At 38.1% G+C, this 13,584-nt stretch overlaps 2 protein-coding genes across 3 annotated transcripts; one reads left to right on the top strand and one right to left on the bottom strand.

Annotated features, from left to right (window-relative positions):
- Positions 1-2,150: 2,150 nt before the first annotated feature.
- On the top strand, positions 2,151-9,858 carry gtf3aa (general transcription factor IIIAa). Its single transcript, XM_016244485.1, has 10 exons — positions 2,151-2,357; positions 2,553-2,653; positions 2,736-2,832; positions 6,663-6,751; positions 6,886-6,959; positions 7,801-7,881; positions 7,968-8,197; positions 8,835-8,882; positions 8,993-9,140; positions 9,565-9,858. Exons 1-10 carry the CDS (start codon positions 2,235-2,237, stop codon positions 9,570-9,572), a joined length of 999 nt encoding a protein of 332 aa, XP_016099971.1. The 5' UTR covers positions 2,151-2,234; the 3' UTR covers positions 9,573-9,858.
- On the bottom strand, positions 9,087-13,307 carry mtif3 (mitochondrial translational initiation factor 3). Of its 2 annotated transcripts, none has more exons than XM_016244484.1 (4): positions 13,027-13,307; positions 12,113-12,588; positions 11,693-11,850; positions 9,087-9,687 (listed from the first exon to the last, which is right to left on the bottom strand). In XM_016244484.1, the coding sequence occupies exons 2-4, from the start codon at positions 12,585-12,587 to the stop codon at positions 9,451-9,453; spliced, it is 870 nt and encodes a 289-aa protein (XP_016099970.1). In that variant the 5' UTR covers position 12,588; positions 13,027-13,307; the 3' UTR covers positions 9,087-9,450. The 2 variants fall into 2 exon arrangements, with proteins under 2 accessions (XP_016099970.1, XP_016099969.1); XM_016244483.1 differs by having other exon boundaries at positions 13,118-13,307.
- Between the last annotated feature and the right edge of the window lie 277 nt (positions 13,308-13,584).

Raw genomic sequence — 13,584 nt, 5'->3', positions numbered from 1 at the left:
TCTGTGTGCATTGAATTTATTTAATACACGAGTTTCACAATTTGAGTTGAATTACTGAAATGAACTTTTCCACGACATTCTAATTTATTGAGATGCACCTGTAATACATATTGTAAAATTGTATTGCATGTCTGTTGCTGCCATAATAATGACCCATTTCAAATGTTTATGTGCTTTTCTTCTGTTTCTTCTTTTTGTTCTTAACAGCTCCCACTTGCTGTGGTGAAGCAGTTATGAAATATGGTTGTTGTAAATATGACATGGGATTTTTACGCGGGTGAGTGAGTGGATCCCCCTTCACAGTGGAGGAGGTGTAGCGTAGCATGTAGCATGACCAATCATAAATCAGTACTAACAGTTCGCAATTAAATACATATCCTACCTTTTCTTGTAACCTGATCAAATCAATACATGGCGATGAACATCATCGGAGATGTTTAGCCCACAAGCATTCTTAGCATAATTCCTGCTTGCTGGCGTTCATATCAATCCACAAGTTGTTCAGTTAGGTTAGGCTATTTTCATTCAAGTCAATACAAAACAATTATGCTATGTCTAGCATCCTTCTATGTTACTGAGCATTGCAAATAAATTGGTTGCAAAATGGTATCACTCACATGTTTAACTTTTTGTCTGCTTGTTACGGTCAAAAAACAATTAATACAGTCACATTATTATATGTAATAGCCTATAAGACAGTCCATGATCACTAGATTTTATACAGGTGTTACAAATGATTTTGTAAATGGTGATCAGCAGCCAAATATTGATAATGTGGAAGTTACTGCCTTTTGTCTTGGTGTGACTTCTCACTTTTTCTAGACGATGCAAAGGCAGGGTACAATAACTTCAAAATATGCGTAAAAATCAAGTTTGAGCTCACAATTTTTTAATGTGGATAATTTTCATTACTAAAACATTTAATTGCCCATTTTCCAGTGTCCTATACCTATAATTAATTTGACAAATAAAATATTTATTTAATTTGACATTTTTATGATTTAATTAATTGTTAGCAGTTCCTTCATTAACCCCATTTTTGGAAACCTTAATGTAATGTAATGTTTAACGCACTTTATGTCGTTAATAACAACAAATGTAATATATTTTCTTTCTCTTTGTATTTTTATATCAATACAGTGCAAGATTATCCTAGTTAAATCAATGTGATAAACAAGTTACCTCAAAAGTTATCAAAAAGTAGTCATATATAGTAGTCAAGTAATATATACATTATATTACCTACCTACATATTTATTTATTTACCTACCTACATACCTTGTAATGTTTAACAAAAATACCATCTTCAGTGAAAATGTCAGACTTCTCTCTGCTTATGTATGCAGTACTTCCCCTGCATTTAGTCCAATTAAACTCCATCTCTGCAAGCACACATTCATATGCTATATTTTTTGTGTGCAACACCTCTCAAACTCATAAGAACACCCGATGCAGCATTCTTTATTTATTTATTTATGTTAAAAAATATATTATTTATTTATTTATTTTTGTACTTGTAACTCTCTATTGTACTTGATCTACCGCTGGAAAAGAATGCCAATAGGAAACTTTGGTCATCAGAATACATGATGGACAAAGTATTATGATTAGCCGTTATGCATTATTAAAATTAAAACTATGAAATATACATAAAACATTTTTAACATGTATTTATATAAATTTAATGTTAATTATATAACACCATAAAACTAGACAACTATCATGAAAAGCATTCGTTTTTCATGCATTTTTAAGCTTTTGACCTCACCGGCGTTCCATACAGGAGGTCATCCTAGTGTTGACGTACGTTGTAAAGCAGAGGTTAAAAGTGTGATATGGAAGACAATAAATCAAATGTGGCAAGAGAGGTGGGATAGAGAGGGGAAAGGAAGGCATTTATATCAAATCCAGAGGGATGTTAAATGTTCAGTGATTGGTAGTGGAAATCGCAGAGAGGAAACAGTCATATCTAGGTTAAGATTGGGACATTGTTTATTAAATAAAACACTCAAGTTAATAGGGAAACATGATACTGGATTGTGTGAGGTTTGCCAGGAAGAAGAGTCAGTGGAGCATGTGGTCTTGAGGTGCAGCAGGTATGAGGTTCAGAGAGAGTTGATGAGGAATAAAAGAAGAAGAAGAAGAAGACGTACGTTGTGAGTGACGTCAGATGTTTCGTAGGCTAGCAAAATGAAGGTGCACACGAGGTAGCTCCATGCCTTGTAGCTGAACGTATGACAATGCATGAAACTAACGTTAAACCCAGCGCAATATTTATTTGTTCGTTTCCTGACTGTCAGGCGTCGTACAACAAAGCATGGAAGCTAGAAGCGCATCTCTGCAAACATACAGGGGAGGTACGTTAAGCGCGGGGCCAACATGTTCAGCAAAGACTGTATGAATATGTTTCGTTTAAATTAAACGTTTCAGTTGTATTTGTGCATGTATGGCACGTTCTGAAAGCCATTTTAAATGAGAATATAGTCATGTAAACGAAATGACATTTGTCATAGTTCAAACGAAGTAGAAGCTTATTTATTGTTTGATTGCAGAGGCCATTTAAGTGCGAGAAGAACTTGTGCAGCAAATCGTTCTGCACGAAATATCATCTTGCTCGTCATACGCTGACACATACCGGCGACAGACCTTACAAGTGAGTTTTTGTTTGTTTGTTGTTTTGTATACGTTTTAGTTTAATAGCATAGTAAACTCATTTGCTCCTGCTGTGTTAACAGATGCACGGAGGACGGATGCAATGAAGGATTCACCACAAACTCCAACTTGAAGAAACACATTTCACGTATTCATAGACAAGAGACAAAACAGTACATTGTAAGTAAATATAAACGCACAAAAAAGTAACATGGTATTTTTGAGGACTTTTATAAAATTTGGATTATACACCGCAAATTTAAGTGAGGGTTATTTTCAGCTATAAACACTTTTGCTGGAAAAGAGTGGCATACAACGCAAAACCATACTGACTGAAACAACAATATATTCACAAGGCCTAAAAACACACGATCACTAAATCTAATAGCGGAAGCAAGCAAGTGACAGTTCTGCGGCCCATCCTTATTATTGAGGATGTAAATATCATTCAGTACCATGATGTAATGTAATATTAAAGGGGACCTATTATGCTTTTTCAACATTAGTTAATCTGTAATGTTGCTGTTTGAGCATAAAAAAAGATCTGCAAAGTTACAAAGCTCAAAGTCCCATTCAAAAGGAGATATTTTATTGAACAGAAATCACTTTTCAAAAACTACAACGAACGACTCGTTTGGACTACAACGCATGTTTTCCGGGATTTGTGATATCACAAATGCCGACGAATGGGACGAGACCTGGTTGAGCTGCACTAGAGAAGGCAACGAGTGTTATCACTATGTCGGAGACATGCTAGCTTTCCCAAGGCAGACGAACTTAGAGTGATTGCAATCATCCGGGTTTAAAGGTCCCATATTGTACACCTTTCTGGAGTTTTATTTTAGGTTTTGATGTCCTTAAGAATATATATTTGCGGTATAAGTACCAAAAACCATCGCAATTATATATATATATATATATATACACAGAGTGGGTACGGAAAGTATTCAGACCCCCTTAAATGTTTCACTCTTTGTTATATTGCAGCCATTTGCTAAAATCATTTAAGTTAAAAAAAATGTACTCATCAATGTACACACAGCACCCCATTTTGACAGAAAAACACAGAATTGTTGACATTTTTGCAGATTTATTAAAAAAGAAAAACTGAGATATCACATGGTCCTAAGTATTCAGACCCTTTGCTGTGACACTCGTATATTTAACTCAGGTGCTGTCCATTTCTTCTGATCATCCTTGAGATGGTTCTACACCTTCATTTGAGTCCAGCTGTGTTTGATTATACTGATTGGACTTTATTAGGAAAGCCACACACCTGTCTATATAAGACCTTACAGCTCACAGTGCATGTCAGAGCAAATGAGAATCATGAGGTCAAAGGAACTGCCTGAAGAGCTCAGAGACAGAATTGTGGCAAGGCACAGATCTGGCCAAGGTTACAAAAAAAATTCTGCTGCACTTAAGGTTCCCAAGAGCACAGTGGCCTCCATTCCTTAAATGGAAGATGTTTGGGATGACCAGAACCCTTCCTAGAGCTGGCTGTCCGGCCAAACTGAGCTATCGGGGGCGAAGAGCCTTGGTGAGAGAGGTAAAGAAGAACCCAAAGATCACTGTGGCTGAGCTCCAGAGATGCAGTCGGGAGATGGGAGAAAGTTGTAGAAAGTCAACCATCACTGCAGCCCTCCACCAGTCGGGGCTTTATGGCAGAGTGGCCCGACGGAAGCCTCTCCTTAGTGCAAGACACATGAAAGCCCGCATGGAGTTTGCTAAAAAACACCTGAATAAGATTCTCTGGTCTGATGAGACCCAGATAGAACTTTTTGGCCTTAATTCTAAGCGGTATGTGTGGAGAAAACCAGGCACTGCTCATCACCTGTCCAATACAGTCCCAACAGTGAAGCATGGTGGTGGCAGCATCATGCTGTGGGGGTGTTTTTCAGCTGCAGGGACAGGACGACTGGTTGCAATCGAGGGAACGATGAATTTGTACAGGGATATCCTGGACGAAAACTTTCTCCAGAGTGCTCAGGACCTCAGATTGGGCCGAAGGTTTACCTTCCAACAATACAATGACCCTAATCACTCTGCTAAAATAACGAAGGAGTGGCTTCACAACAACTCTGTGACTGTTCTTGAATGGCCCAGCCAGAGCCCTGACTTAAACCCAATTGAGCATCTCTGGAGAGACCTAAAAATGGCTGTCCACCAACGTTTACCATCCAACCTGACAGAACTGGAGAGGATCTGCAAGGAGGAATGGCAGAGGATCCCCAAATCCAGGTGTGAAAAACTTGTTGTATCTTTCCCAAAAAGACTCATGGCTGTATTAGATCAAAAGGGTGCTTCTACTAAATACTGAGCAAAGGGTCTGAATACTTAGGACCATGTGATATTTCAGTTTTTCTTTTTTAATAAATCTGCAAAAATGTCAACAATTCTGTGTTTTTCTGTAATATGGGGTGCTGTGTGTACATTGAGGAACAAAAATTAACTTATAGCAAATTAGCAAATGGCTGCAATATAACAAAGAGTGAAAAATGTAAGGGGGTCTGAATACTTTCCGTACCCACTGTATATATATATATATATATAACTCCTTTCTCAGGAGCTCTACTGAGAACAGGTCGATTTTGGCCTGTCTAATTAATATTCATCAGCCTCTCTTTTGATTGGCCTGTTGTTTTCTGAGTGACGCACGGCCAGGCCAACCACAGGTAACTAGGCCCATTCAAACCAGCGCAGATTCGGCTACATGAGGAGCTTAAAATATCATCTTGTTGGGTGCCAGAATCGATGTAATGTATCCTCAAATTAGACATTTGATCGCATATCTGCTGCCACTGCCAGACATGACAAGCATGACAGCTGTGGTTAAACGCGATAAAACGAGCGGACTGGACAGAAACGATAGTCAAAAATGCTTGCGTTTGCAGCGCACACTTATCAGAAAAGGTTCAATAAAGTATTGTATTTTGTTGTTATGGGCACAGATTTTTTGCCATATGTCTGTTTCTTGCATCTCACGACTAATGTCGTGTATGAAATAATGTCTGTGTGCATGTGTGTAAAACAACAAACTGACGATTTATATATAATAATTTGTAATTGTATATACATTGTTGTGATTAATTGTGGCTGGAACAATAATGTAGCTGTAAAAATAGTTGCCTGCTGAAATTGAAATGTATATACATCTTCATCATGACTAGATAGACACGGTGAGTTTGTCTTTACTATACACCTTAGATGCGATCCACCTCACAGTAACAATCCTGTCCGATCGTCCATCCTTTGAGTGAGAGTGTAACGTTACAGGTCGGCCAATCTAGTTTCGTGGTTAAAGTTAACCTTTTCGACATGTTTCCATGTTGTTGCTCAGCAAAAGCATGGACGCGATGTTGTCTGGGGGTTTGGCAAAAGGAGAGTGGGGTGGTGCTCAGGGTGGTGACTAGTTCTGACGTCAACTTTTTACGGAAGTCACAACGGTTCGTGAAAAATAGCTAGAACTTTAAGCAGGCTGTGTGCATTTGACTGTGGACTGACTGTTTTGAAACTTATATGGTAGTTAAATAGCCCATGATCAGTAATCATGGAAAAAAGCCAGGAAATTTCAGTTTTGACAGTATGGGACCTTTAAATCGCACTCAAATTGATTTGATATTGACGCAATATTTACACAGAAGCTCTATGGTAAGGGGCATGACATTTCCCGACCAGGCGCTGAGTGCTGCCAATCACAACACACACTGGCCCAGCTAACCAATCACAGCACATGTCGTATTTTAGAAGGCGGCCCTTCATTTGATACTGGAACTATTCAAGTCGTTCATGCCAGACTGGGGAGAGGGGTGTTGTAATAATGTAAAATATGTGAAAAATAATGTGTTTTTCGAACAACCAAGTATGAGAGCCTGTTCTACTAATCCCCCCACCAAAACAAAATCAAGACTTCATAAAAGAGCATAGTAGGACCCCTTTAAGGGCTGTAGGTACATAATATATGATTTTTGTTGGTGTTGTCTTCCTATTTCTAATAATGTGTTTTCTAGTGCACGTTTGAAGGATGTGGCAAAGCATTCAAGAAAAATAACCAACTGAAAAGCCATGAGTGTGCACACACCCAGCTGCTACCGTTCTTGTAAGACTTTTACACTCTTTCATCCTGTCTCTTTATTTTGTCATTAACTCTTTCAGTAAACTAGCATAATATAACACTTAGAACTGTGGTGTCATTTGATGTTCTGTTAATACTGCAATGGCTCTGATCATCAGGTGTTCACATGAAGGCTGTGGGAGACGGTTTTCACAACATGGTAAACTGAAGCGTCATGAGAAGGTACACAAAGGTATGTCCTCTGCTTGTTCTGTTGTTCATAAAGGAATGGATCAGTTGTTCATTCCAAACCTGTATGCCTTTTTTTCCCCTTTAAAACTCGAGATCAATTTTAAAAAGAAAACTCTGGCTACTGTTTTTCTATAGAATGAAAATGATATATTTTTTAATCTTCTGCTCGTGTGCTAGGTTGTGGCACAAATAGTTGTACCATTTACAGCACTTTATTTTTCTTGTCGTTTACCTATAGCAGCTAATAAATTAAAAGTTTTGCACAGTTTTGAAAAATATAGTCTCCTGCTCCCATACAATAGCTTTGTGAGACTGATGCTGAAACACAAGGTTATGTTCTTTCTTTTTTTTCTGGCTCAGTAAGCCATTCGATGCTTATCACCCTACTTTTCATGTGAAAAGCCTAACATACCGTCATAACTTTGCAGGCTATTCTTGCACTGTGGAGGGCTGCTCATTTGTGGGAAAGAACTGGACGTATGCCTTTTTTTCCCCTTTAAAACTCGAGATCAATTTTAAAAAGAAAACTCTGGCTACTGTTTTTCTATAGAATGAAAATGATATATTTTTTAATCTTCTGCTCGTGTGCTAGGTTGTGGCACAAATAGTTGTACCATTTACAGCACTTTATTTTTCTTGTCGTTTACCTATAGCAGCTAATAAATTAAAAGTTTTGCACAGTTTTGAAAAATATAGTCTCCTGCTCCCATACAATAGCTTTGTGAGACTGATGCTGAAACACAAGGTTATGTTCTTTTTTTTTTTCTGGCTCAGTAAGCCATTCGATGCTTATCACCCTACTTTTCATGTGAAAAGCCTAACATACCGTCATAACTTTGCAGGCTATTCTTGCACTGTGGAGGGCTGCTCATTTGTGGGAAAGAACTGGACAGAGATGACAAACCACAAAAAAGTTCATATTGGTAATCCTGTGTTTTGTTCTGAATGTAAATAGCCTAACTTTACTGAAAGATACAAAATATTACTTTTGTAATTGTTTTGTGTTCAGTCAGGGTACAGTGTGATCAGTGTAAGAAAACATTCAGGGATAGCTGGTTCCTGAAGCAGCATCAGCATGTTCACTCTGAAGAGCGCATGGTGTTCCACTGCCCCAGAGATGGATGTACCCGCTCGTACACCACTGCGTTCAACCTGCAGAGCCACATACTGTCTTTCCATGAAGAGCAGCGCTCCTTCATCTGCACTCACCCTGGCTGTGGCAAGTCCTTTGCAATGAAGGTAGCAGTGGTTTCCCATCATCTGAGTTCTGCTTCATTTACTGCATTTCCATCCAAGGATTTTTTTTGCAAAATAAATAAATCAATTAATTAAAATGCTTAATGCATAAATTGTTAGCAAATGAAAATTATTGATAAAATTCAGATACAACTTCCAAATTTATGAAAAGTGTTCTTTTGTCATTTAAATTTTGGTGCAAAAATTCTATAATTCTAATGTTGCGAAAAACTAGTTCGGAAACATGTTTTGTCGAGAAAAAAGACTTTATGTGGTGTCACAACAGAATTACAGTCTAGTGTTGCTCCCATTAAGCACTGTTTTTTGTTGGTGTTCAAGGGAGCATTACATTTTTTTTCAAACTTCATACACAGTGAAATGGCTTAATCTACATTCTAAACATTTTTCACTGTCAATTTTTATTATGAAATGAATTAATATGTATCAAGTCATTTCGGGGCAGCCTTTTTCAGTCATGGTAAAATGTGACTGGCTTGACTGCATGTTTCTTACTGTACCAATCTGATTTTATTATTGTTAGATCAGCAAGCTGGCCAATTTGAGTTGTCTTACTACTCTTAGAAAGATTTGGGGAAATCTGGGATACAAAATAATTTTTTTTTGTTTTTTTTTGCTGCAGCAAAGTTTACTGCGCCATGGTGTGGTTCATGATCCTGAAAAAAAACAGGTAACTACTTGCAGTACAACTGATCGGCTGAATCAGAGGTTGATGAAATATCAAACTATAGGTGTTTAAAATGTTTTAAATTTGAAAATAACTGACCTTGTCTCTTTCAGCTGAAACCCCGCCCAAAACGCTCCCTGGCATCCCGTCTGAGTGGCCACAAACCAAAAAACAAACGTCAAACAAAAACTTCAAATTCAGGTGCATCTTCAGTGCCACAAAATAACCAATCAGAAACTACTTTGAATCCTCAATTAATTGGTCAGTTGCATTGTTTCAGCTCTGAAAGTTGTAAAATAGCAAAACCAGACTTCCCAGAAACCTCCCATAGTTCTGAATCTGAGCCCATTAAATCAGAGAGCATTGTCAGCCAAACAAAATCCATTTATTCTGAACTCAATGACCCTGCAAATCCAGTGGTTCACCTTTTAGAACCGCTGTTAGTGTAGAGTCCAGTGATCATGAGTCATATTCCGGTGAACCCAAGTAACTTTCTAAAGCACAACTTGTTCCAAAGTAAATATGCCACTGCAGAAAAAATACACTTTTGTATTGAAATTTGCATAGAATTTTATTGTTGCTTCAAGTCTTTTGAGTCCTCTGTAGAGGAGTTACGAAGAGATGCTGGTGTCTCTGAGTCGGGTTTTAAATTCTTGTTCGAAGTCTCTGCTCCTTTTTTCTGCAGTTCTTTAGCAGAAGCAAGCCGAAGGACACACATGGCAGCACGACCCCCACGAACCACAGAAGGTTTTGATACAAAGCCAACAGGCACTGATATCCTCTCCACCATCTGGGTTAAGACTTTGTCCTGTTTAGAAGGGGGAAAAAAAGAAAATCCTCAAATCTACTAGGTAGTAGATTGTACCTGTGTCCATTTTCAAAGCAGCACTGCACGGTTAATTTAATAGTAAATGCAGTTGTTGTGTCGGTTGTACATATATAAAATGAATTTGTGTGTAAATAAACAGTGTAAACTGTGTATTTTACACCTTTCTGGAGTGTTATTTTAAGTCTTGATGTCCTTAAGAATATATATTTGCGGTGTAAGTACCAAAAACCATCTCAATATATTTTTACAGCTCCTCTCTCAGGAGCTCTGCTGAGAACAGGTTGATTTTGGCCTGTCTAATTAATATATCAGCCTCTCTTCTGATTGGCCTGTTGTTTTCTGAGTGACGCCAGGCCAACCACAGGTAATTAGGGTCAACCGCCGTCACAGTGCTAGCTGGAGGCAGCAAAACAAAGGGGAAACTGGAGGTGGCCCATTCAAACCAGCGCAGATTCGGCTACATGAGCTTAAAATATCATCTTATGATGTTGGGTGCCTGAATCGACGTATTACAGCCTCAAATTAGAAATTTGATCACATATCTGCTGCCACTGCCAGACAAAAAACAGACGACAGCTGTGGTTAAATGCGATAAAACGAGCGGACTGGACAGAAACGATAGTCAAAAATGCTCGCATTTGCAGCACACACTTCTTATCAGAAAAAGTTCAATAAAGTATTGTCTTTTGTTGTTAAGGGCTCGTCTACAGATTTTTTGCCATATGTCTTATGTTTCTTGCATCTCACGACTATGTCGTGTATGAAATAATGTCTGTGTGCATGTGTGTAAAACAACAAACTGACGATTTATATATAATCATTTGTAATTGTATATACATTGTTGTGATTCATTGTGGCTGGGACAATAATGTAGCTGTAAAAATAGTTCAAATCTCAACAAATTAGAATACTTTTTAAGACCAATAAAAACATTTTTAGTGAATTGTTGGCCTTCTGGAAAGATTTACCTTCAGTTCATTTACTGTACATGTTTAACGTTACAGGCCGGCCAATCTGGTTTCGTGGTTAAAGTTAACCTTTTCGACATGTTTCCATGTTGTTGCTCAGCAATAGCATGGACGCGATGTTGTCTGGGGGTTTGGCAAAAGGAGAGCGGGACGGTGGGCGGTGCTCAGGGTGGTGACTGCAGTTCTGACGTCAACTTCTTACGGAAATGTCACAACGGTTCGTGAAAAATCACAGTTACTTTATGCAGGCTGTGTGCATTTTACTGTGGACTGACTGTTTTGAAACTTATATGGTAGTTAAATAGCCCCTAGACCTCAGTTATCATGGAAAAAAGCCAGGAAATTTCCGTTTTGACAATATGGGACCTATAATATTTCCAGTATTTAAGGATTGATTGCACCCTACTTTTCAAGGAATGTTTCAGGGACAATATAAGTTAAGTTCTATCGAGAGCATCTATGACATATTAAGAGCAACAAAAAAAAAATAATGCAATTAGAAAGTAATTCTACAATGATTCCGTAAGTACTCAATATAGTGTGGCTCAGTGGTAGAGCATTGCGTTAGCAGCGCAAAAGGTCGTGGGTTCGATTCGATTCCATACATTTTTTTGTATGGAAGATGTATATAAATGCTATGAAATTAAGAGCTGCATATATTGGCTGGTAATGCAAAGCATAGAAGGCAGAAAGTCACTTTCCAGAATCTAAACATTCTCTGTTCTTCTGTAGTGGAATAAACTGCCAAAACTGGCCATTGCTGTGGGCTCTTATAAATTGCACACACTGTTCCTCATTGGTTAGTTTCTCTGGCAGACAAGTTATTACTATATTCATTCTCAGAGACAAAATATTTGTCATTAATCTTCTTTTGATTCTGGGACATTCCTTCAACTCGAAGCTTTCTTTGTGCACAGTGAAACACTATTCACTTTAAACAACACAAACATAGACGGCTGATGTGCAATTGAAAAATGCACTGAATTACTAAACAAATGCATATTCTGTTTCCATACCAGTGGTGTGCCACCGTCAGTTCCTGCTCTGAAGCCTCTGATGGTGAGTCTGACATGGTTGTTTTTTTCCAGCCAGCTGACAACTTGCCGCAGTTTAGTGTTCAAGTCATGAAGGGAGATATCGGAAGAAAAAATGAGCTCCTTTGATTGAACAGGCCCTGCAGATGCAACAAAAAGTTTCTTCAATGAAGCACAAATAAGGAGCTAGAGAAACAGAAATCATACACTTTCAAGACAAAATAGCTAACCCAAACATTTAAAATGATGTACATTTTTGGGTCAACTGTCACTTAAAGTAGTATTTAAAAAAAATATTGGGAGAACTGTTGGATATTCGAGTCTGATTATCACTGTAGTATGACTGCAATATTGCAGCTTTGATCATATATTCAGCTTTTTTTTTTTTTTGGACAAACGCACCTTTCTTGGCTTTCTTTGTGTCTCTAAGTTTTATCTGCTCTTCGTGGATCTGTTTCCCTTTCATCAGTCTGTATAATGGAGGATCACAATCGTCACTTATGGCAACAAGCCTCAGCCCCGTTTCGTCCATCAGTCGTATCGCATCAGCACGGTGCATTTTGCCCAATTCCTCTCCATCCTCACCCAATAACTGTATATGGCGCTGACCAATCTTCCTACCCACGTTGCCAAAAGTGACTTGTGCTCTTGGGTCCAGCTTTTTAGTTTTCTTCTGGAAATCTGTCACACTGGTGCTCCCGCTCTCAGTGTCTGTGGAGAAGTACGTACATAGCCAGGGCGAGACAATATGGCAAGAACATGCTGGCCTGAGGGTTGATGGGCTCCTTGCCAGGCGTGAGATGACCCGGCTGATGGGTCGAAGAGGACTGGGACTTAGTGCCCGACTCCAAACAAACCTCAGAAAACCTAGAGACATCCTAAAAGAGAGTGTCATGAACATTACACAGTGTCTGTCATTTTTGAGTCCACCCCAGATTAAAATAAAAGTTTAAAATAAGATTTTTTTTTTACGTTCTTGAAAGAGGTCTCTTCTGGTCAACAAGGTTGTGAAATATTAGGCTACTGTTTTCTATTTGAATATATTTTTAAATGTAATTTATTATTGTGATGCAAAGCTGAACTTACTCCAGTCTTCAGTATCACATGATGCGTTACATTACAGGAATAAATTACATTAAGACTATATTACAATTGAGAATGCAGACTTTATTAACATAAGAAACTATTTTCAAAAACATTTCAAAAACCTTAATCATTCCAAGCTTTTGGCCGGTAATGAGAACAAATGAAATGCGCACACAATTGGTGAAACCAAACAGACAGAATACACCATATACAAAGCATAAAATACTTACTCAAAACCATTTACTCCATTATTAACGTTTTGATAGAGTATGGTCCTTCAGATTTGAACTAACAAACACCAAACTGACCGAAGCTACTTACACTGGGGTCGTACGGAACCGACGTCAAGGACGAAGAAAATGATATCAGTCAGGTAATTTCAAGACAAATAATCTGGGTCATAAACACAAAATTTGCCCTCGGAATGAATAAATAAAACTAGAAACATTAAAGCAAGCGGCTTCTCTGACTGACAAACGAATCTTGGCGCACACATGTGACGTCACGCCAACGCGCCTCTTCTTCTTCTTCTTCTTCTTCTTCTTCTTCTTCATTGGCGTTTTACGGCAGTTGCCATCCATAGTGTTGCATTACTGCCACCTTCTGTACTAAATTCCCTTTATTCTCTTGTCCAGTTGCTTTTAAAAAACCTAATAAATATTTCCTGCCTTTTTGTTTCTCTACACATTATAAAATACTTTTACGCGCCGCTGCTGTGTAATTTAAAATGTTATGTAATTATGTCTTTTGTAAAGAAGAACAAAATTGCTTAATAGAAAGAGGTATTT

The sequence above is a fragment of the Sinocyclocheilus grahami genome, unplaced genomic scaffold (genome assembly GCF_001515645.1).
Source record: "Sinocyclocheilus grahami isolate Dianchi unplaced genomic scaffold, SAMN03320097.WGS_v1.1 scaffold720.1, whole genome shotgun sequence".
NCBI classification, from domain to species: Eukaryota; Metazoa; Chordata; class Actinopteri; order Cypriniformes; family Cyprinidae; genus Sinocyclocheilus; species Sinocyclocheilus grahami.
Note: the sequence above shows the minus strand (reverse complement) of the source record. Positions and strands in the feature narration are given on the sequence as shown.